This window comes from Rhinoderma darwinii, chromosome 4 (assembly GCF_050947455.1).
Source record: "Rhinoderma darwinii isolate aRhiDar2 chromosome 4, aRhiDar2.hap1, whole genome shotgun sequence".
Classification (NCBI taxonomy): domain Eukaryota; kingdom Metazoa; phylum Chordata; class Amphibia; order Anura; family Rhinodermatidae; genus Rhinoderma; species Rhinoderma darwinii.
Window position 1 is genome coordinate 197,501,703 of NC_134690.1, and position 23,366 is coordinate 197,525,068.

General features: G+C 42.5%; 1 protein-coding gene across 5 annotated transcripts in view; it reads left to right on the forward strand.

The window, feature by feature from the left end:
- Positions 1–23,366, forward strand: part of MYO6 (myosin VI) — a 274,062-nt gene that overhangs the window by 164,569 nt on the left and 86,127 nt on the right. For all 5 annotated transcript variants that reach the window (XM_075862043.1, XM_075862045.1, XM_075862044.1 and 2 more), the window contains exons 14-15: positions 11,613–11,704; positions 23,212–23,284. In XM_075862043.1, coding sequence (XP_075718158.1) covers positions 11,613–11,704; positions 23,212–23,284 — 165 coding nt within the window. The remainder of the gene's footprint in view (positions 1–11,612; positions 11,705–23,211; positions 23,285–23,366) is intronic.

The following is a 23,366-nucleotide window of genomic DNA, read 5'->3' on the forward strand; positions in this document are numbered from 1 at the left end:
ACAGCTTGTCCTCAGGAAGGTTCCCGGGAGCTGAACCTTGATCAGCCGCAATTTTAGAGACTAAATCAGAATCAATAGAAGAAATGATTATACCAGGAGGCAAAATACAAGCAGGATCTTCCTCCGAAGGAGGGCTGGCCATGAAGCTACGCGACAGTGCATCGGCCTTAATATTTTTAGACCCAGCCCTATAGGTAACCAAAAAGTTGAATCTGGTAAAAAATAGCGCCTATCGAGCTTGTGTCGAGTTTAGCCTCCGAGCAGATTCTAGGAAAACCAGATTCTTGTGGTCGGTAAGGACCGTTACCTGGTGCCTAGCCCCCTCCAGGAAGTGGCGCCACTCTTCAAATGCCCATTTAATGGCTAAGAGTTCGCGGTTGCCAATATCATAGTTACTCTCAGTGGGCGAAAACTTCCTGGAGAAGTAGGCACAGGGACGGAGATGGGTGAGGGACCTGGTACCCTGGGACAAGACAGCCCCCACTCCCACCTCGCATGCGTCAACTTCCACGATAAATGGCTCCATTTGGTTGGGCTGAACCAGCACCGGGGCCGAGATAAAGCACTTCTTAAGGACCTCAAAAGCCTGGACAGCCTCAGGGGGCCAGTGGAGGAGATCAGTACCTTTGTGAGTGAGGTCCGTAAGAGGCTTAGCGATGACCGAGAAGTTAGCAATAAATCTCCTGTAATAATTAGCGAACCCCAAGAAACACTGTAACACCTTCAGGGAGGCAGGTTGGACCCATTCCGCCACAGCCTGGACCTTGGCGGGGTCCACGCGGAATTCATGAGGAGTGAGGATTTGACCCAAAAATGGTATCTCCTGTACCCCAAACACACATTTTTCGGTCTTCGCAAACAGTTTGTTTTCCCGAAGGACCTGGAGCACCTTCCTGACATGCTCAATGTGGGAGGACCAGTCCTTGGAAAACACCAGTATGTCATCAGGGTACACTACAAGAAATACCCCCAGGTAATCTCTTAAAATCTCATTTATGAAATTCTGGAAGACCGCAGGAGCATTACAGAACCCAAAGGGCATGACGAGGTATTCGAAATGACCTTCGGGCGTGTTAAACGCAGTCTTCCACTCATCCCCCTCTTTGATGCGTATAAGGTTATACGCCCCCCGTAGATCAAACTTAGAGAACCATTGGGCCCCCTGAACCTGATTAAAGAGATCAGGAATCAAAGGAAGGGGATACTGGTTCCTTACAGTGACCTTATTCAAGTTACGGTAGTCAATGCATGGCCTAAGACCACCATCCTTCTTCCCTACGAAGAAGAAGCCAGCACCTACCGGAGAAGTAGAGGGGCGAATGTAACCCTTGGCCAGGCATCCCTGGATATACTCTCTCATGGCTTCATGTTCGGGACAAGAAAGATTAAATATCCTACCCTTAGGGAGCTTAGCTCCTGGTACCAATTCGATAGCGCAATCGTATTCTCTATGAGGAGGTAACACTTCGGAGGCCTCCTTAGAGAAAACATCAGCGAAGTCCTGAACAAACTCAGGTAGCGTGTTCACCTCCTCAGGGGGAGAAATAGAATTAACAGAAAAACATGAGGTCAAGCATTCATTACCCCATTTGGTAAGCTCCCCAGTATTCCAGTCAAACGTGGGATTATGCAACTGCAACCAGGGAAGGCCTAAAACCAAATCGGATGATAATCCCTGCATCAACAGTACAGAGCACTGCTCCAAATGCATGGAGCCAACAAGGAGTTCAAAAACAGGGGTATGCTGTGTAAAATAACCATTAGCAAGAGGAGTGGAGTCGATACCCACTGCCGGGACAGGTTTAGGCAAATCAATTAAAGGCATAGCTAGAGACATGGCAAATTCCACAGACATGATATTAGTAGAAGACCCTGAATCCACGAAGGCACTGCCGGTAGCAGACCTACCCCCAAAAGAGACCTGAAAGGGAAGCAAGATTTTATTACGTTTCATATTTACGGGAAATACCTGTGCGCCCAAGTGACCTCCCCGATGATCACTTAGGCGCGGAAGTTTTCCGGCTGCTTATTCTTACGCCTAGGGCGTGTTCACTTGATGCTTGTCATCCCCACAATAGAAGCAGAGACCATTCTTCCTGCGGAACTCTCTACGTTGTCGGGGGGACACTGAGGCCCCGAGTTGCATAGGTACCTGCGAAGCAACGGGACCTCGGGAGGCATCATGGGGGAGTCAGAGGGGAAAACACATAAACGTTCAAGTTGTCGTTCCCTGAGACGTCGGTCAAGTCGTACCGCTAAAGCCATAACCTGGTCAAGGGAGTCAGAAGAGGGATAGCTAACTAGCAGGTCTTTCAGGGCGTTCGACAGACCCAACCTAACCTGGCACCTTAAGGCAGGGTCATTCCACCGAGAAGCTACGCACCACTTCCTAAAGTCAGAACAATACTCCTCAACAGGTCTCTTACCCTGATGTAAGGTCACCAGCTGACTCTCAGCAAAGGCAGTCCTGTCAGTCTCATCATAAATGAGTCCGAGAGCAGAAAAGAAACGATCAACGGAGGAAAGTTCAGGGGCGTCAGGAGCCAAGGAGAAGGCCCTTCCTGGAGCCGGGACATAATACCAACCCGCTGGCTCTCAGAACCTGAGGAGTGAGGCTTTAAACGAAAGTAGAGCCTACAACTCTCCCGAAAGGAGAGAAAAGTCCTCCGGTCCCCTGAGAACCGGTCAGGCAACTTGATGTGGAGTTCGTGAGGTGAGGGGCACTACCATGGTAGCGTCAGGCTGGTTGAACCTCTGAGCCAGGGCCTGGACCTGTAGGGAGAGACCCTGCATTTGCTGGGCCAGGGTCTCAAGGGGGTCCATAGTAGTGTCAGGGACCAGGGTAGACTAGGTATATGGGCTTGTGATTATGTAATGACGGGGGTAGGGAAACGGACAAGTGAGCCCTAATCTACCCGCCACTCTGTCCCTGCCTACTTGCAACGACACGCCCTAGGCGACGGGGTACAACTGGGCGGCGGTCCCTACGCTCAGTAAGTGCAAGAGACAAACAGACAAGGGAACACAAAGCAAAGGGAAATGGGGCAATTGCCCACGGCAACACCGTGAGCAACAAGAGTGGTGAACGAGCCGAGTCAAACCAGGAGTGCACGAGGTACCAAACGCAGAGCAGGAGAGTAGTCAGAAAGCCAGGGTCAGTATGGAGCAGGATCAAATAGTCAGAAGCTGTAGCTGGGCCAGGAAACCACACGAGAAGAATCACAAGCAAAGGAGGAACAGGAAAGGCAGGTATAAATAGACAGAGGGCGGGAGCTAGCTCCGTCTGGCCAGGCTGCGATCGGCTCTCCCACTCCTAGGTCTGCCATCCTGAGTGGTGCAAGCTGGAGTCAGTCTCAGAGACATAGACTCAGGTGCAGACTGATTACCTATGGGCGTATACACAGAAGTTGTGCCTGGCAGATCCTTTACACTGTGTGATGAAAACAGAGGATCTGGGGTATCAAAACATTAGAAACCCAGAAAAGTGACCCCATTTAGGAAACTAAACCCCTGAAAGAATACATCTAGTGGTATAGTGAGAAGATTTAGATTGTAATGTAACACCTTTCAAGGTATTCATCTAGGGGTATAGTGAGAATTTTTAAATTGTGAAGTGACAACCCTCTAGGTATTCATCTAGGGGTATAATAAGAAATACTTTAATTTTAGTAAATAAGGAGGGAAACCTGGAAAACCCGCTATTTAGGGAGAGGGAATGGCAGCTCCCACTACCAACCTACCCACCATTCCATAAAATCCAGCCCAAAAAATAAATCAAAGGCCTCAGCAAAAAAAGATTTGCTGAGACAACCAATCTTATCTGGATTTATTCCTCTCACCCAGATTTGCAACCTGGATGAGACAGACACTCCCTCGGGTCCTTGGTATAGTGAGAATTTTTAGTTTTGTTTTAGGTGTTTTTTTTTACAAATTTTAAATGATCAAATTTTAAATGCGGCTGGTCAGTAAAAAAATGAATAATTATTCATGGCCAATATGGGAGACAGAAAAGGTGAATGAAAAATAAATGAATTAAAAATCCAAGGAGGTGTGGTATATTTTGAAACATTGTTTCATGCACAGGTCGGGATTTTTGGGACACGTCTCACATTGGTATGTGGTGTCCCTACGAATGCCTCGCTTGGCGCACACACCACCTTTTTTTTGGGGCTTCTGTTTTTTTTCAGTGGGGGGGATTTCTGTTAGGAAATGCTGGCCGGGAATTATCCTGCTGACTGAAGAGCCGGATGAACTGCCCTCCCCTTCCTGGTCACCAAATATCAGGGACTTTATGACCTTTTCCTGAAATTGCAGGAACGTATCCCCACTGCTGGCATATCTGCAGAGGACAAAGGCGTTGTATAAAGCCATCTGTGTAAGATGCACAGACAGCTTCTTATGCCATACCCTGGTCTTGCGCATGGCGCTGTATGGTTTTATAACCTGGTCGGACTGGTCAACGCCACCCATATATTTGTTGTACTCCTGTACGCAGAATGGTTTGGGAACTTGGGTGGTGGATCCGCGTACAGGGACAAGGCTGCCTCTGCTGTCATGAATGCTGGTCAGCATAAGGACGTCCCTTTTATCCCTATACTTTAGGAAGAGCAGATCGTCGCTGCAGACAGCTTTGCTCTCTCCTAATTTTAGGATCTGACCCAGCAAATTTTTGGGGAGGCCCTTCTGATTTCTGCGGATTGTTCCGCACGCCAAGGTGGATCTGGACGAGAGAACTTTTAGCAATGGGACGCTATTGTAGAAGTTGTCCAGATATAAATGATATCATTTTCCGAGCAAAGGATGGACAAGATCCCATATAATATTTCCACTAATTCCTAGGAAGGGGGGGCATTCTGGGGAATCTATTTGGGAGTCTTTTCCCTCACATACCCTAAAAGAGTACGTGTAACCGGTGGCACTTTCGCACAGCTTGTAGAGCTTTATGCCGTACCAAGCTCTTTTATTGGGTAGATACTGCCTGAAGTGCAGTCTACCCTTGAAGCTGACACGGGATTCATCCACCGAAATATTTAGTTGGGGGGTACAAACTTGGGAAAAAATTGGGGAGTAGTGGGCAATTAATGGTCTTATTTTATTTAGTCTATCAAAATGTTGGTCCTGTGGGGGTGGGCCTGGCTATTATCATTGTAATGCAGGAACTTTAGGATGGCTTCGAATCGCTTCCTTGTCATTACTGTGCGGTAAATGGGGGTGTTATATAAAATATCAGGGGACCAATAGTCTCTAATACTGGGCTTTTTTATGAGTCCAAAACTTAAAAAAATGCCCCAAAACTTCCGCAATTCCACTGGGTTTGTGGGGGTCCAATTTTGGCTTCTCCCATAATAAGAGTTGGGGTTCTGGGCGATAAACTGTTCCGCATAAAGGTTGGTCTGCTGGACAATTAATTCTAAAAGGGAGTCTGAAAAAAAAAGTTTCAAATAATGGGGCTGAAACCGGTAATTTCAATTTGAATGCCTGAGGGGGCTGTAAACTCAGGCACCTGGGGGGCATAATTGTCCGCAGCTTCCCAGGTCAGCTCCGGCAGAGCAGGACCTACGGCTCTTCTGCGCCGACTGGGGGGTGCAGACTCAGAGTCACTGGATTCAGAGGAAGATGGAAACACAAACTGCTCTTCACCTTCACTCGCGCTGTCCGTGTCGGAACACAGCATTTCATATTCTTCCTCGGCTGAAAAGACGCTTTTGGCCATATTAATAAACTCTTGCTACCACTAACGAACACATTTTTTTTGTAACTTTTTTTTGTAACATCCTTTTTTTTATCAAAAAATAAACCGCTACTCTCAACCGTGGAATGAGAACAGACCCTGCTGTATTCAATGAGTAAGGGTACCCTACCTACCAGGGGAAAAACTAAATGAGACGTGGCATTGCTACCTAACAGGGAACTCGGGCAGTAGGCAATCTAGGGACACAGCAGGGTGATGGCGACAGGTGACGGATCACAGCACGGCAGAAGGACACTGTGGGGGACTGAAATGATATATTATATATATATATATATATATATATATATATATATATATATATATATAGCAGACAAAAAATGGCGACAGCACCCTGCAACACTAATGCCACCTAAACCACTAAATATAAATAAATATGCACTAAAGCTAAATCTACTTACAAATAGGGAGGTTCTTAGTGCACATTTTGATCAAAAAGTGTTAGCCCACCTGCCACGACAAGGCGACCTCTGTAAGGTGGGAACCTACGCTGCACATACACCCAGAACTGGGACTAAGCCTACATATATACCTGGGGATGGTAGGATCCAGCATTGAACTGATTAAAATCACCCAGGGCAGAATGGGAGGAGTGCAAGAACAACAAGTGGAGGCAGTCACTAACCCCACATATATGGATCACATAAACACAACAAAAAGTTGAACAGCACATTCCAACTAAATGATACAAAATGTATGCAGGTGCAAGAACACCTGTGACTGCAGAAATACAGCAGACAAAAAATGGCGACAGCACCCTGCAACACTAATGCCACCTAAACCACTAAATATAAATAAATATGCACTAAAGCTAAATCTACTTACAAATAGGGAGGTTCTTAGTGCACATTTTGATCAAAAAGTGTTAGCCCACCTGCCACGACAAGGCGACCTCTGTAAGGTGGGAACCTACGCTGCACATACACCCAGAGGGTGATCACTGGTTAGTGGGCAGAAAAGGGGCAGATCGCTGGGTTTTTTCGTTCTTTTTTTCACTTTTACACTGTATTTCTTCTTGTCTTCGACTCTCGCAAGCTCTCTGACAGGAATGAGCTTGTCAGAGACGGAGATGCCGGCAAACCGCTGCTCCTGCGCTGTGATTGGCCTGTCCGTACTGACTGGCCAATCACAGCTCGTGCCGGCACAGGACCACTCTGATTGGTCCTGTGCCCGCGAGTCCTGCGATCGGGACGCTGTCACCATGTCTGTTGACATGGTGACAGTTTGAAGCTTGGGCGTAACTGTACGCCCGGATGCGGGAAATCACTTGCATTTCGGACGTGCAGTCACGCCCGTGTGCGGGAAGGGGTTAAGTTACCTAATATTGTATGGAGCGATTATAATGGTTTTATTGAGAGGTCTTCATTTTCTGTTGGATAAATCCATTTAATCCCACGGCAATGTAAATTAATGTTTGTCGTTTGCGGTAACACATTTTGTTTAACCCGTTAGTGACCGGCCCATCGTGTTTCTACGTCGGTCACTAACGGGCCTTATTCCGATGCCATAGACTTTTTACATCGCGGCATCGGAATAGGTTTACAGAGCAGGGAGATGTCAAATCTCCCTGCTCTCAGCTGCTAGAGGCAGCTGAGGGCTGGGAGCGTCCCTGCTCTGCCATGTGAGATCGATATAAGTATTGATCTCACACGTTTAACCCCTCAGATGCGGTGCTCAATAGCGAGCACCGCATCTGAGTGGTTTTGGAGAGAGGGAGGGAGCTCCCTCTCTCCCACACCGACACCCGGCGATACGATCGCCGAGTGTCTGTGTCTCTAATGGCAGCCGGGGGTCTAATAAAGGCCCCCAGGTCTGCCTGGAGTGAATGCCTGCTAGATCATGCCGCAGGCATGACCTAGCAGATGCCTGTCCGTGTTAAACGGCCAGGCAGTAATACACTGCAATACAAAAGTATTGCAGTGTATTATAAATGCGATCGCAGAATCGCATATTATAGTCCCCTAGAGGGACTAGTAAAAAAGTGAAAAAAACGTTTAATAAAGTTAATTAAAAAAAAAAATGTGAAAAAATATGAAAAACCCAGCTTTTCCCCTTACAAAATGCTTTACTATTAAAAAAACAAAATAAAGTTAAAAAGTTACACATATTTGGTATCGCCGCGTCCGTAACGACCCCGACTATAAATCTATTACATTATTTAACCCGCACGGTGAACGGCGTAAAAAATGTAATAAAAAACTATGGAAAAATTGCTGTTTTCTGTGAATACTGACTTTAAAAAAATGTGATAAAAAGTGATCAAAAAGTCGCATCTACTCCAAAATGGTACCAATAAAAACTACAAGTCTTCCCGCAAAAAAAAAAGCTCTCATACAACCGCATCGGCGAAAAAATAAAAACGTTACGGCTCTTCAAATATGGAGACACAAAAACAAATAATTTTGAAAAAAAAGCGTTTTTACTGTGTAAAAGTAGTAAAACATACAAAAACTATACAAATTTGGTATTGTTGCAATCGTAACAACCCGCTGAATAAAGTTATTGTGTTATTTATACCACACGGTAAACGGCGTAGATTTAGGACGCAAAAAAGAGGGGCGAAATTTCAGATTTTTTTCTATTCCCCCCCCCCAAAAAAAAGTTAATAAAAGCTAATCAATAAATAATATGTACCTAGAAATGGTGCTATTAAAAAATACAACTTGTCCCGCAAAAAACAAGACCTTATACAGCTATGTCGACGCAAAAATAAAAACGTTATAGCTCTTGGAATGCAACGATTGAAAAACGTAAAAAATAGCTTGGTCATTAAGGTCCAAAATAGGCTGATCATTAACCCCTTAGTGACCACTAATACGCCTTTTTACGTCGGTCACTAATGGGCTTTAGGCTAGGCTGACGCCTTTTCATGTCAGCCTAGTCTAAGTCCTGCACGGGTCTCCCGTGCAGGCAGGAGCCGGGGCTCTGCTGTCTGATGACAGCTGAGCTCCTGCTCCAACGCCCGCGATCGAAGTTTACTTCGATCGCGGCCGTTTAACCCGTTAAATGCCGCCGTCAATAGCGACCGCGGCATTTAACTTTGTTTACAGAGGGAGTGCGCTCCCTCTGTCACCCATCGGCGGCCCGCGAATTAAATCGCGCGTCTCCGATGGGGTGTCATGGCAGCCGGGGGCTTGATAAAAGCCCCCAGGTCTGCCCTGGACATATTCCTGTTAGGACACGCCGGAGGCACGTCCTAACAGATTGCCTGTCAGATTTACACTGACAGGCAATAATGCTCTGGTATACGAAGTATACCAGAGCATTATAGCAGCGATCGGAACATCGCACAGTAAAGTCCCCTAGTGGGACTAATAAAATCAGTCATCAAAGTGAAATAAAGATTATTAATAAAAAGTACAGTAAAAAAATAAAACCATTTTTTTCCATAAAAAGTGGTTTTATTTAGTAAAAGTGTAAAAAAAAAAAAAAAAGTACGCATATGTGGTATCGCCGCGACCGTAATGACTCCATTAATAAAGTTAATATGTAATTTAAACCGCAAAGTGAACACCGTAAAAAAAAACCTCAAAAAACCATGGCGAAATTGCAATTTTTTTCCATTGCCCCCCAAAAAAGTCATAATAAAAATGAATCAATAAGTCCCACGCACCCCAAAACAGAACCATTCAAAACTACGTCTTGTCCCGCAGAAAACAAGCCCAAAAAATCCCTACATTGATGGAAAAATAAAAAAATTACGGCTCTTGGAATGCGACGATGCAAAAGCAAATAATTTTAGTTCAAAAGTGTTTTTATTGTGCAAAAGTCGTAAAACATAAAAAAACCTCTACACATGTGGTATCGCCGTAATCGTACCGACCCATAGAATAAAGGTAACATGTTAATTACGTCGCACAGTGAACGGCGTCAATTTAAAAACGCATAGAACAATGGCGGAATTTCAGTTTTTTTTTATAACCCCCCCCCCAAAAAGGTTAATAAAAGTTAATATAAAAATTATATGTACCCAAAAATGGTACCATTAAAAAGCACAACTAATCCCGCAAAAAACAAGTCCTCTTACATCTATGTAGACGAAAAAATAAGAACGTTATAGCTCTTTGAATGCGACTATAGAAAAACAAATAAAATAGCTTGGTCATTAGGGCCTAAAATAGGCTGGTCACTAAGGGGTTAAGGGGTTAAAGAACACGTACACTTTTGCAACAAATATATTTTTCGGTTTCATGCACCTGAAATAAATAAAACCACTTTGCACAGTCTTTAAAAATATGCTAACATTTTGTGTATACAGCTGTATGTGTATCTATGGTTACAAACCACAAACAAGAAAACCTTTTCCCATTTTTACCCTAAAATAATGTAATCAATAAAACAAATAAACATAATTGGTATTGCCGCGTCCACAGCCTGAACTACTACACTATGACATAATTTAACGAACAGGGAGAATCACCTTTAAAAAAAAAAAAAAAAAGGCAAAATTGCTGTTTTTTGGTCATTTTTACCTCTCCAAATAGAAAAGGAATAAAAAGTCATATGTACTCCAAATGTGGAGACACAAAATTATTATTTTTTTAACAAATTATTATGTTATCGTAGTAAAAGGTAAAAAAAAATTATACAACCATATAATTTCGGTACCACCGGAATCAATTTCACTCGCAGAATAAAGTTAACATTTAATTTTTACTGCTTATAGTATACAAGTCATCCTGCCAAAAAAGGCCCACATGCGGCTGTGTCGACTAAAAATTTTAAATGTTAAGGCTTTTAGAATGCGGGAAAGAAAATTACACAAAGAAAAATGGCTGCGGTAGGAATGGGTTAAATAACTTACTAAACTATTTTAACTGTCATCTATGAGATCAGATGAATAATTATTTATGACCTTTTATAATGCTACTAATTGATTTTTAACTATTCAGTGACCACTGCAGTTCACAAGATACAACTCCATGTATTGCTTTGAGCTGCAACTGTTGCTCGATTTAGGCTGGGTTCACACGCCGTGGTCAAAATGCATTGTTTTACCACGAATTGTGGCAAGAAACGCATTTTGACCGCGACGTGTGAACTCCGCCTAGTTCAGGGCCTGAGGGGGTGCATGATTTAGAAATTCAAAGTACACGGAGTAGACTTATTAGCGTATGTTCAGACTGTTTGGAAATGCTGTGGAAATGTCTGCAGTGTATCCAAACAGAACCTGCAGGAAAATTTGGCCGAATAGTCGCACCAAATGTGCTTTAATTTGGTTTCGGATATTCGGCCAAATTGACCACTGCGGAAAACGGCAGACCAAAAATGAAAAAAGACCTATACCCACCTACTTTCTGTACAACCGGTCTCCTGTGATGACATATCATAACATTTGACGGATGAAGCCTGTGATTGGCTGCAGGAGTCACTTGTAATAAAACGGCATCACAGGAGGCTAGTTGTATACAGAGAATTTGATCAAATTGGGTTGAGAATTCTGCAGTATATACATGTAAGCATACCCTAAATATTATTGTGCATGCTTGGACTACTTTCACACTTTGTGTTGTTGCACAGGCCAAAGTTGCTGCTTATTTTCTAAATTCTAAATAGCATTGCGCAAAACTGCTGTGAAACGCAAGTGTGAATCTGGCCTACTGATTCTGTAACGCTCCTTTCACGACTGTGTTTGGAGGCGTTGTCACAGATCCTGCCAGATTTGATGGGGATAATAGAGCTGCATTACAGCTATTGGATCTGGCACTTCGATTTGGTGTCCGTTATAAACACAAAACATGGTGCAAATGTGAACAGAGCCTAATTGGTGTGTTACTGGTTTATTTGACTTTTTTTTTTCTAAATAAATAATAAAAAAAAAAAAAGCAAAACAAATCTCATTGGTCCTCTTCTCTGCTTTCAGAGTACTTTGAACACAACAGTTTTGAACAGTTTTGCATTAACTACTGTAATGAGAAGCTTCAGCAGTTCTTTAATGAAAGAATCCTAAAAGAGGTAAGTGAATATTGCCTGAAATGTTACCTGTCAAGCAAAAACCAAGAAACTTTCCATCAGATTATTCACATACGTACATTCATTACTGAGACATGGGCAGATATGCTTCATTTTAAAGGCCACCATATTGATAGTAATGTTTGCATTCGTGTATGTTTTTTATTATTCGATTTTTCATACTGTAAGACCCAAGTGTAGACAACAGAAAATTACAAAGAAACTAATGTAGACTTTCCTTGTGGTCTAAGGTAGTGGAGGAGTCAATATTACGATTTTTGGTGGTTTAGGGTAGTGGAGGGGCAATATTTGATTCCCTGGTGGTCTATGGTAATGCCCCATTCCTTTATGGTCCAGCATAGAAGATAGAATTCATATTTAGTTGCCTGATGGTCTAGGGTATTGCCCCCTTCCTTGATGGCCTAGGGTTGAGGGGGTTCATATTTGGTTGCCCAATAATCTAGTGTAGAAGAGAGGTTAATATTTGATTCCCCAGTGGTCTAGGGTAATGCCCCCTTCCTTGATGGTGTAGGGTAGAACAACAGTTCGATTGCCTGGTTGTCTAAGGTAATACACCCTTTTTTGGAGGGGTAAATATTTTCTTCCCTGGTGGTCTCCTCAGACTCCAGTGATGTCGCCTATCTCTTATAGGAACCAGACTGTGATTCCTGCCCTGCACTGATCTAAAACATCAGTGTCAGCAGGGGCAGAGCGGGCTGCGTGGTTACATACAGCCGCACAGTTCTCTCTTTGATCAAGCAGAGCAAAAAAAATACGGTATGACGAAGAGTTTGGTTCCTGCCATTAGACATAAAATGACTATACTTAAAAGTATGAGTTTCAGTTCTTTAATTTGGAACATATGATCATACATTGTATAATATTGTCATAAATAAAATTACAAAGCAGTATTAGAAATTGTGCATTTTGGTAGAGCTCTATGTTATGGTGACAGCAGAGTTAAAACATAGTTATGCATATTTTTGAAGAAATATAGAATTTCCCTCCACACTGCCATCCCCCATAGCCAGTATTCTTTATCTTGCCGTTTAAGCTCGATCTCTTTTCCTCCTGAAGATGCACTCGTTGAGGGATATTTATCAGTATTGTCAGTGCATCAATTTATGAGTTGGTAAATTTAACAAAATAGTGGCTGTAGCATGATAAATATAACACTTTTCTCTTCTTCAAGTCAGTATTTTGTGCCTTTAAAAATCGCACTTAATAAAATGTGGCACAGTTTGTGACTCCTCTTAGCTACATCTCTCTTTTAGGGTGTTTTCACATCCGTGTCACCCTTCCGTTCATGGGTTCCGGAGGAACCCATGAACAGAAAGGCAACCAGAAACCATAGCTCCGGTTTGCATTACCATTGATTGCAATGGTAATACTTCCGTTGCAAATAGTTTCCGTTTGTCTCCATTCCGTAAGGCTTCCGTTTTTTTGGCGGAAACAATAGCGCAGTGTACAGTTTCCGTTTGCTTTTCCGTTCATGGGTTCCTCCGACGAAAAGGTCTGATGGAACACATGAACGGAAGGGTGACGCTGATATGATCACACCCGTAGACACATTTTTAAAACTGTTGAGGGAGAAAAAAAAAGTGTACAATATATTTGATTCACACCCTGTACTTCACTTCACAATTTGCGCTAGCAGTCTGTCGCATCTTGCTTCAAAAATCTCCCACCTTGTATACGTGCATACCTTGCTTCTTGTTTTATCTGCTTGCCTTCTCCCATTGCTTTTTACACTCCTCTGCTTCTTTTCTTCTACTCCTGTGCTCTCTTCCACTTTTCTGTTTGCTCCTGCTTGCTTTCTAACCTCCATTCATGTTGTAAGTTCTCTCACCTCTTTCCTGCTCACTCTTCCTCCTTTCTTGTTGTTGTTCACTTTCTCTCCTTCTTCTTTGTGCTTTTGTATATTTTCCTATTGCTCCTATGCACTTTTCTTTGTCATTGAGTTCTCCTTTCTTCCTTATTTTCACACATACTCCCCTGACATCTCACCCTACTTTTAATATTTGCCATACTCGGTTTTCTGCTGAGTATGTTGTACTGTAAACTTTTCATAATGAATCATGGTTATTATGTACAAGGCACAAGTTCTATTACACAGTGGATTTCTCCGCACTTTGAAAAGTTTCATATAATAGACACTGTTATACTGGAACCGGAAAGTTTTTAGAATTGCAGCAACATCTCTTTGCTGTCATTGCTGTCTATCAAAAGGCTATTTTCAAGAAGTTGTATAACTTGGGAATGGACTTAGGTTTTGCTACCTTGTTGTAAACATCCTTGTCATCTTGAAGTCGGTGAGGCAGTGACACATTATACAGTTGCTTTAACGGATAAATCAGACGAATGGCTTTCTTGAACTCATTCACTTAGTCACTGCTGATGGATATAAATGCTGGTGTGGTAGGCGTCTGATCCTGAAGGAAAAGGAATCACTCCTGCTCGCTAGTGAATATGACAGCTTTGCTGATGACTAAAATATAAATTAAATATGAGTTTAGGTTTCTGCCCAAATATTAACTGTATATTCTCACATTTTCCTGACCTCACTTATCCTTCATGTTTTAGAGACCAACTGCAGTAACTCTATGTATATACTTTGCATAATTAGAATTACATCGCATTTAAAAGTCTTCAGGTTGCCTAGCAACCACTTGGCTTCCTGTCTGGTTGACTACCATATGAATATATCTGAAGTGGTCACAGGAAAAGCTATCTACTATACAATACTCGACACATATCTTACCGAAATCTGTGTTGCAATCTGTTTCATGAGAGGGATTCTCGAGGGAAACATTATGGAGCAAATGAATGCTTAGAAAAAGAGATTCTCAAAATAGTTAGTCTTTATTTATTCATTAACCCATGTTGGATTTTGGAAAACATTTCACAACTTCTGCTAGATCTAAAAACCCTGTGGATACCACCACTTTAGATTCAGATTCATGCTATAGCTGTAAATGTGTGTGCACCTAACAGCAGTTCCTCAGCCATTCTTTGCCCCCTTAACAAGTAGTCATGTTTACTTTGTAGGTGAATTGCAAAACAATCTTCCCAACAATGTTGAAAATGCTTCACACCGTGTTGTGATAAATGACATGAGACTGTTCAAAGAACGCTTTGGAGCAGATTACCACAGGTAGAAATGTCCCCTGCGCATGTTCTAATTCCAGTACTAATTCAATTTAAAGGAACTGTCCAAGATTAGAAAAAGGATTTAGCTTTTTTTTTTTTGTCCTCCAGAAACCGCACCACGTCTTTCCATAGGCTGGTATTAAAGCGCCTCCCTATTCAAGTGAAGGAAGCTGAACTACAATACCAGAGACAGCCCATGGACAGACATGGTATGTTTCTGGGAATAAAGCGAACCCTTTTTTTTTTTTTCAATCCTGACAACCTCTTTAACTTGCCTACAACACAAGTGAGCATTGTCGACCTAGATTATCTTGCCCTAAAATGAAATAATCCCTAGAACCAATTCAACCTCTTCCCAATAACCATCAGTAAAAAGTAATAGAAAGCAGTGCATTTCCAATACCTCTCAAGTAGGGGCATGGACCCACCCAGTATAAAACGATAAATCATAATGTGTCCTTATACACTCAACATTGAAATAGCAACACCAAGAAGGGCAAGCCGTAAGGTTACGCAAATCGAGAAAGTAGCAGGTGTCGCAAAGATCTGCAAATAATCAAATTTTCAAGCATTCAATCTGCGACATGTGGGAGAGGCATAAAAGCCAGATTCAAAGCAAAGTTTTTTTTAGCCACATGAAACCTCAAAAATCTGATCAATTGGTGTGGGAGGATTGTGCGATGCCTCCATGTTCGTCGACGTGCCAGTTGTCTCCACTTGTCGCAAACTGAGAGGAACAGAATCCTTGAACTGAGAGACCTTGGTTTATCACTAGGTATGCGCCTAGGCCGAGATGTCAGCACTGTTCAACTTTGCGTGTCCTGGAGGTTGGGAGAACGTCAAAGAATGGGAATGAACGCAAGACGTGCGTGGAGGCGAACCTCTGCACAGACTGATCGTCTGAATAGAGGAATGGCGCATAGTGATCCATTCTGTACTCCCAAGAGAAATTAGACGTCACATTCCAAGCCTATGGCGGCAACCAGTGTCGGCACGAACCATCAGAAGGCATTTGCACGACATTAGGCTATGAGCTAGACGTTCAGCTATAAGTGTTCCGTTCACCACACGCCACCGCTCTCAAAGGCTATCGTGGTGCACAGCAAGACGGTAATGGAGGCTGGAATGGAGGTCTATCCTCTTCAGTGATGAGTCACGCTTTTGTCTCGGATGCAATGATAGCCAGAGATTTGTCTGGAGACAAAGTGGGCAACGTCATAAAGAGGCCTTCACAAGGGAAAGTAACACCGGTTTTAATCCCGGGATTATGGTGTAGGGTGGCATAATGTACCATAGCTGGACCCCTCTAGTCTTCATTTCAGGTACACTAACCGCTCAGTGTTGCATTGATTTGGTCATGGAACCAGTGGTATGACAATTTCTCCAAAGTGTCCCAGATGCCGTTTTTCAATAGGACATTGTTGCTCATTCTACAGTGAGCAGCCTGCATGGCATGGCCTAAACCTGCTACCATGGCCTGCAGCGTCTCCGGACTTGTCTCTGATCGAACACATCTGGAACGTCATTGGTCGGCAATTGCAAAGGGAGCTGCCAGCAGCCAATCTTGATGATTTGCGTGCCCAAGTGCATTCAGCGTGGCATAACATTCTTCAGACAATCATCATTAGCCTCATTGATAGCATGCCAAGGCGTGTAAGTGCGTGTATTTCTGTGCATAGCGCTCATACTCGATACTGAATAAATCAAGATGTTGGGAATATTTTGTTTCCATTTTTTATCATTTGCATATCATTGACATGTCTATCCATCTGATTTCCACAATTCCAAAACGTTTCCTTCTTGGTATTGCAATTTCAACGTTGCGGAGTGTATATTAAATACTAAAAGAGCAGATATTTTTTCTTCTAATTTACTATTTGTTCAATGTGCTGGTATGGGAGTATATACTATAAAATAACGCTTTTTCAGTTTCATTCGTATTTAATACCCAGCACATTAATTTTATTCCTTGGAGGCATATCCATTTACCAGAAAGGCAAATATTGTTTATTTCATGCTATGCATGCCATTAGCATGATGTTTTGTGCTGATGTTTCATTTGTAACTGCTCGGCATAAATTATTTTTATCTGCATAAAATCATGGGGTATGGCAATCATTTTGTAAACCTACAGAACTCATTCTGTCAAATCTAAATGCATACAGGGAAAATGATGCGGCCAAAGCTGATACTGAAAAATGGCGTGTAGGTCAGAGTTCTTCTAAAATGCTGTTGCTTTTACCTCTGGATTATCTGTTTACGTTGCTTTGTTGAAACATTTTGTTTGCATGTTGCACTTTGTAGAACCCTTTGCTGCACGCATATCCTATTATTCCCTCTATGTGTTATGTTAGGGCTTCGTTATTGAAAAGTGATTGGTCATTGCACAATGCCTGGAAGGTGGTTGCAGACGCAAATGGAGTTAGACAGAATCTACCTGTGCTCTAGAAACGAAACAATCTGTTCTGTGACCATTCAGCCGAGGGCAAGAATAAATTGTAAATTATTAAAATGACAATACATAGAGAGCAGCGTTTCACGAAGAGAAGACTTGAAATTATATTATTCCGAGAACCTGAATTATACGGCAGTATTAACATTTTATATAAACACTGTATGCAAATATGATGAAATTCTTTTCAATTCTGCAAAACAGGCGCAGGGAGTCGTAAACTGAGGTAAATGATAGAATTCTATGTGTACCGTATTTTCCGGACTATAAGGCGCACCGGATTATAAGGCGCACTTTCTATGAGCGCCTTGTAAGCAATCATGTTTCATATATAAGGCGCACTGGATTATAAGGCGCAGCACATTACCGTTAAATAAACCATTGCTCAGACTGCAAGTCAAAATTTATTACACTTTTTAACAATAACTTGCAACTGGTTCAGCTGTAATTGCAAATCAAAACGTTAAGGGTATGTGCACACACACTAATTACGTCCGTAATTGACGGACGTATTTCGGCCGCAAGTCCCGGACCGAACAGTGCAAGGAGCCGGGCTCCTAGCATCATACTTATGTACGACGCTAGGAGTCCCTGCCTCGCTGCAGGACAACTGTCCCGTACTGTAAACATGATTATACTACGGGACAGTTGTCCTGCAGCAAGGCAGGGACTCCTAGCGTCGTACATAAGTATGATGCTAGGAGCCCGGCTCCTTGCACTGTGTTCGGTCCGGGACTTGCGGCCGAAATACGTCCGTCAATTACGGACGTAATTAGTGTGTGTGCACATACCCTTACCGTACTTTTTCAGTTCATTCCTCCACCAGAAATCCATCAAATCCGTCATCTTCAGTGTCGGAGTTGAACAGTTGGGCGATTTCGGCATCAAGCATGGGGTCCTCCTCTTCATTATCCGAGTCGGTTTCGTTGCTGCTGCTAGGCTCTTCAGTGGTGATTCCAGCCTTCCTGAAAGCTCGGATGACACTGGAGACTGATACATTCTTCCAGGCATCCACGATCCACTGGCACATAGTGGCATAACTCGCACGGCGTTGCCTCCCTGTTTTGGTGAATGTGTGGTCACCTTCTGTCATCCAATGCTCCCATGCAGCTCGCAATTTAACTTTAAATGACCTGTTGATGCTGATATCTAGCGGCTGGAGCTCTTTGGTTAATCCACCAGGGATGACAGCAAGCTCCGAATTAGTTTTCTTCACTTGGGCTTTGACAGTATCGGTCAAGTGGGCGCGCATCGAGTCACAGACCAATAGGGATGGGGATTTGTGAAAAAAGCCACCCGGTCTCTTGACGTAGACCTCCCTCAGCCACTCACTCATCTTCTCCTCATCCATCCAGCCCTTTGGGTTAGCCTTAATGATGACACCAGCAGGAAAATTTTCTTTAGGCAAAGTCTTCCTCTTGAAAATTACCATGGGTGGTAGTTTCTGGCCATTAGCCTGACAAGCGAGAACTACAGTGAAAGATGACTTCTCATTTCCTGTGGTACGTATAGATATCGTACTGGTCCCTGTTTTCTCAACAGTACGGTTTACGGGGATATCGAAAGTGAGGGGAACCTCATCCATGTTAATAATGTGTTCTGGCTGGATATTCTTTTCATTTATCTTGGTTATGCAGTAGGTGCGGAAAATGGCCAGCTTCTCTTCATAATCCTTTGGTAATTGCTGGCACACAGTAGTTCTGGTGCGAATGGAGAGATGACGCCTTTGCATGAAACGAAAGCACCATGAAGGACCTCCTCGAAAGTCCTTGATCTCCATGTCACGTGCTAAAGCAGTGGCTTTGAGTCTAATAGAGACAGTGGAGACGCTTCTACATGCGTTTCTCTGTTCCATAACCCACTGTTCTATTTTGTCCTCCAACTGTGGCCACCTTGCTTTGTTTCCTCGGAAACTCAGTTTGGTCTTCTTTACTTGGCGGAGGTCATCTTCTTGTTTTCTCCACTTACGCACCATGGATTCATTAATGTTGAATTCTCTTGCAGCTGCCCTATTTCCATGCTCTACTGCATAACTTATAGCTTTAAGCTTGAAACCTGCATCATAAGCATGTCTCTTAACAGGAGGCATTTTTTGGGGTAGTGGGTATAGTTAACGCTAAAGCAAAGATATATTGCAAGGATCCTACAGAGCTGTAAGTATCACTCAGTGTGGCTCCTGATTACGGTGGCCGTAATGCTCAATCCATTTATGGATACTGTAAAAACCCAAGTGAAGAATAAATTCATAGGCGCACGGGGGGGAGGAGCATGGTGTGTGCTGTGGTATGCCGCCGCCGACCCCTGCCGCCCACGATAGAGGTAAAGGATCCTGTATGAACCCCTCTCTTTACTGTCGGGTTCATATATAAGGCGCACCGGATTATAAGGCGCACTTTCTATTTCTGAGAAATTCTCAACATTTTATGTGCGCCTTATAGTCCGGAAAATACGGTATATGAAACACTGTTGTTGGCGTATAGAGCATAACCTCAGGCAATATTGTTTTTATACAGCAGTATAATCAGATAAAATATAAAAATGAAGCTTTGAATTTTTCTGCCCCAAACATCTTTGTGTTTGGATTGGATGCAACTAGATACATGGCTGTCAGTGCACATCCCCTTTAGTTTTTCCTTTAACCATTTTGTCTAGTAATAATTATTTGATTTCATGTGATATTTTTTACTTCTGACCCTTAAATGGCTATGTACACCTTTTGAATTTTTTTTTTATATATCTTTTAATAAAAATTTGAGTGTTTGCAAGTTTCTAAGTACTTTTTATTAAAAATTATTTTTACTTTTTGAGATACAGCTGCTTTGTATTTTGTATACAGAACAGCTGTATCTAGCACTGAAACCTGAATCAGTCAGGTCAGCGGGATTGACGCGTTCAGTGAAAGCGGATTCAGCATGTCTCCGATAGCAGGTGGATCCTGGGTGTCAATCTTCATTTAAGGGCTCATTCAGGTGAGCATGTAACTCGTCCGTGTGATGGCCGTTAAAACAACGGCCGTGACACGGACACATGTATTTCAATGTGGCCGTTCACATGGCCGTTGTTTCAACGGATTGAGTGAAGGGTCGAAGGAAAAATAGCACATGAGGTATCCGTGATAACGCGCCCCGCACGGGTGCATCTCGGACTTGAAAAACCTCTCTTCCACGTCCGAAGTTGCGCACTCTCTAATTGTGAACTTGGAAGTGATCGGTAACAGCCCGATCCTGCGTGTCTCTCACTTAGGGTATGTTCACACGGCCTATTTACGGACGTAATTCGGGCGTTTTTGCCCCGAATTACGTCCGAAAATAGCGCCTCAATAGCGCCGACAAACATCTGCCCATTGAAAGCAATGGGCAGACGTTTGTCTGTTCACACGAGGCGTAATTTACGCGCCGCTGTCAAATGACGGCACGTAAATAGACGCCCGCGTCAAAGAAGTGACCTGTCACTTCTTTGGCCGTAATTGGAGCCGTTATTCATTGACTCCAATGAATAGCAGCGCTAATTACGGCCGTAATGGACGCGGCGTTCAAGCGCCTGCACATGCCGGTACGGCTGAAATTACGGGGATGTTTTCAGGCTGAAACATCCCCGTAATTTCAGCCGTAACGGACGCCCTCGTGTGAACATACCCTTAGATGTGATCGAAAACAGATGGATCCTGTGTGTCAGACACGCAGGATCTGCTCACCTGACGGATACAGGTTTCAGCGCTAGATACAGCATCTCTGTATACAGAATACGAAGCCGCTGTATCTCAAAAAGTAAATATAATTTTTAATAAAAAGTATTTCGAAAGTTGCACCAAACACACTTTTTTTGTTTGCAAATAAAAATATCTATTTCAAAGGCGTACAAAGCCTTTAAAATATACCATACCAACCTAATCTTTTAATCCTTTTTTTTTTTTCTTTTTTTTGGTGAGGTAGCATTCTAGACATTACTTTTTTGCAAGCCATAATACCGTTGTTTTCTTGTGAAACTATAGGACCGAACTAGTTTACCCAAATATCATGGGTCTATGGGATTGACCACATAAAACAGAGGATGAGAAAGCAGGGTAGGAATTTTAGTAGTAGCTATTTCCCAACAAGAACAGATTATTAAAGATGTATTAAGGGTTCTCAGCTGTTAACATTGTTTTCATTTCTACAAGGATAAAAGGGCCTTTATCTTATCCCTTTATTATTGAACACATATATTATTTTGACGTTTAGCACATGCCTAAAGATTAGTAATGTATTATGTTTTTTTTGCCTTTGAAACATCCAGTTGACTTGTTATCAAAGAAAAAAAACAAAAAAACAGATCCATCATAGACATTCCAGTGGACAAAAAGAACACTCTGTAAAGACAATATGATTTATTTAGGAATTTTTCCCTAGAAAAACTCCCTAGAATAAAGGTCCTTTTAGACAGCCCAATAATGGTTGTGAAAACAAGGAGCAATCGACAGTAATATATGGGGACAAACGATCGTTACTACGTTAGTTTGTCTCTATGCGTTTGCATCATGTCCGCAGCATATCCCCAGTTTACGCAGGGAGATGTGCTGCCAACTAGCGACAATTGTTTTAGTTTGCATAAAGGATGCAATCAGCCAATGCTCGAGCGTTTGCTGGTTTATTGGCTGATCGCTGCTGTGTTTACACAGGGCAATAACCAGAGATGAGCATTGGTATGAGCATTCAACCGATCATTGGCCCGTGTAAAAGGAACTTAATTCATTGAGGGCTGCGCTTCCTGGAAAAAAGTAGGCAAAATAGCTCTTCTCCAGAAGGAAGAAAACTGTCTCCCTAGTGCCACCTATAGGTGACTACCCTGTAAGCTACCTTGCATCCCTTGAATAAAAAATACATAATATATGAAAGTATTAGATGAGAAATTGTAGTGCCCCTTTCAATAATGTGTACATTTTATTTATTTTTATATATATATATATAATTTATTTATTTATTTATTCGTGAATAATGCTCCCAACGTATGTGTTAAACGTAGGCTGTGAGGTGAGGGATGCCTAACAGTGGCATCCATCCCCATAGACTTTAATGGTATCCGTTAAGCGGTCCTAAAAAGACCATGACGTATTTGTTAAACGGATGCCTGTGAAGTGTGGCATATGTCACCCACAGGCTCCCATGTTAAAAAAATAAAATAAAAAAAGTATACCGCACGGGATCCGCCAAGATAGAAAAGCCTAGTCTACTACGTTATTACATCCTAAAAAGGTACTCTGACCTATAGGACAAAAGAACACTCTTTTGGCTTTTGTCAAGCTAATGGAGCCCTATGGACACGTTTAGCTTGTATGTCGGGAGCAGTCCCCACATACACGCTAAACAGACCTTACATACGTGATGAGAACAGGGACTTACATTCAAGTAAGTGAAGCAGACCAGCATAAATGTAGCTCTGTCATATTTATCATACTGAAACATTACAGTAACCCAATATTATCACGTTTTACATTGCTGAATACAAGATCGTCCATTTTTTTCTGGACTATAAAGCCGAAGAAGAGTTGATGCATTTCTTCACCTTATTGTCAAGAAGCGTACGTGAATTTAAACACAACTATTTGAGGGAAGATACCCTTTGATCAGATTAAAGGGCTTAAGGCTTTTTTGCATTACTTGGTCTCTTGTATTGTCCGTGATCAAAAGCATATGTGAATCTTTTCTAGAAGTGTACAGCTGTGCCAGCTGCTACCAGTCGCCACTGTCTGCTGAGATTTTAAGACCCCTGAGTTTACTTTTTCAATTATATTGTTATCATACAGAAACTTGAATATAGGTTGTGGGGAATGCTGTATAACATATATTTGCAATTTGACAGCCTCTTTATTCCTTTAAAGAGTAAATGGCTATCCTCTTAATCATGCTGTATTATGTGTCTCTGTGTTTAGGAACAGGAATTATATCAGAAAGAAGGCCTTGGTGTTAATGAAGTGCACTATGTGGATAACCAAGACTGTATTGGTAAGTGCCTACATACCCTATATAAAGTTAAAGCGTACCGCCACTTTCAGTGAAAAACGATTATAGTACAGGAGTGTGCGCT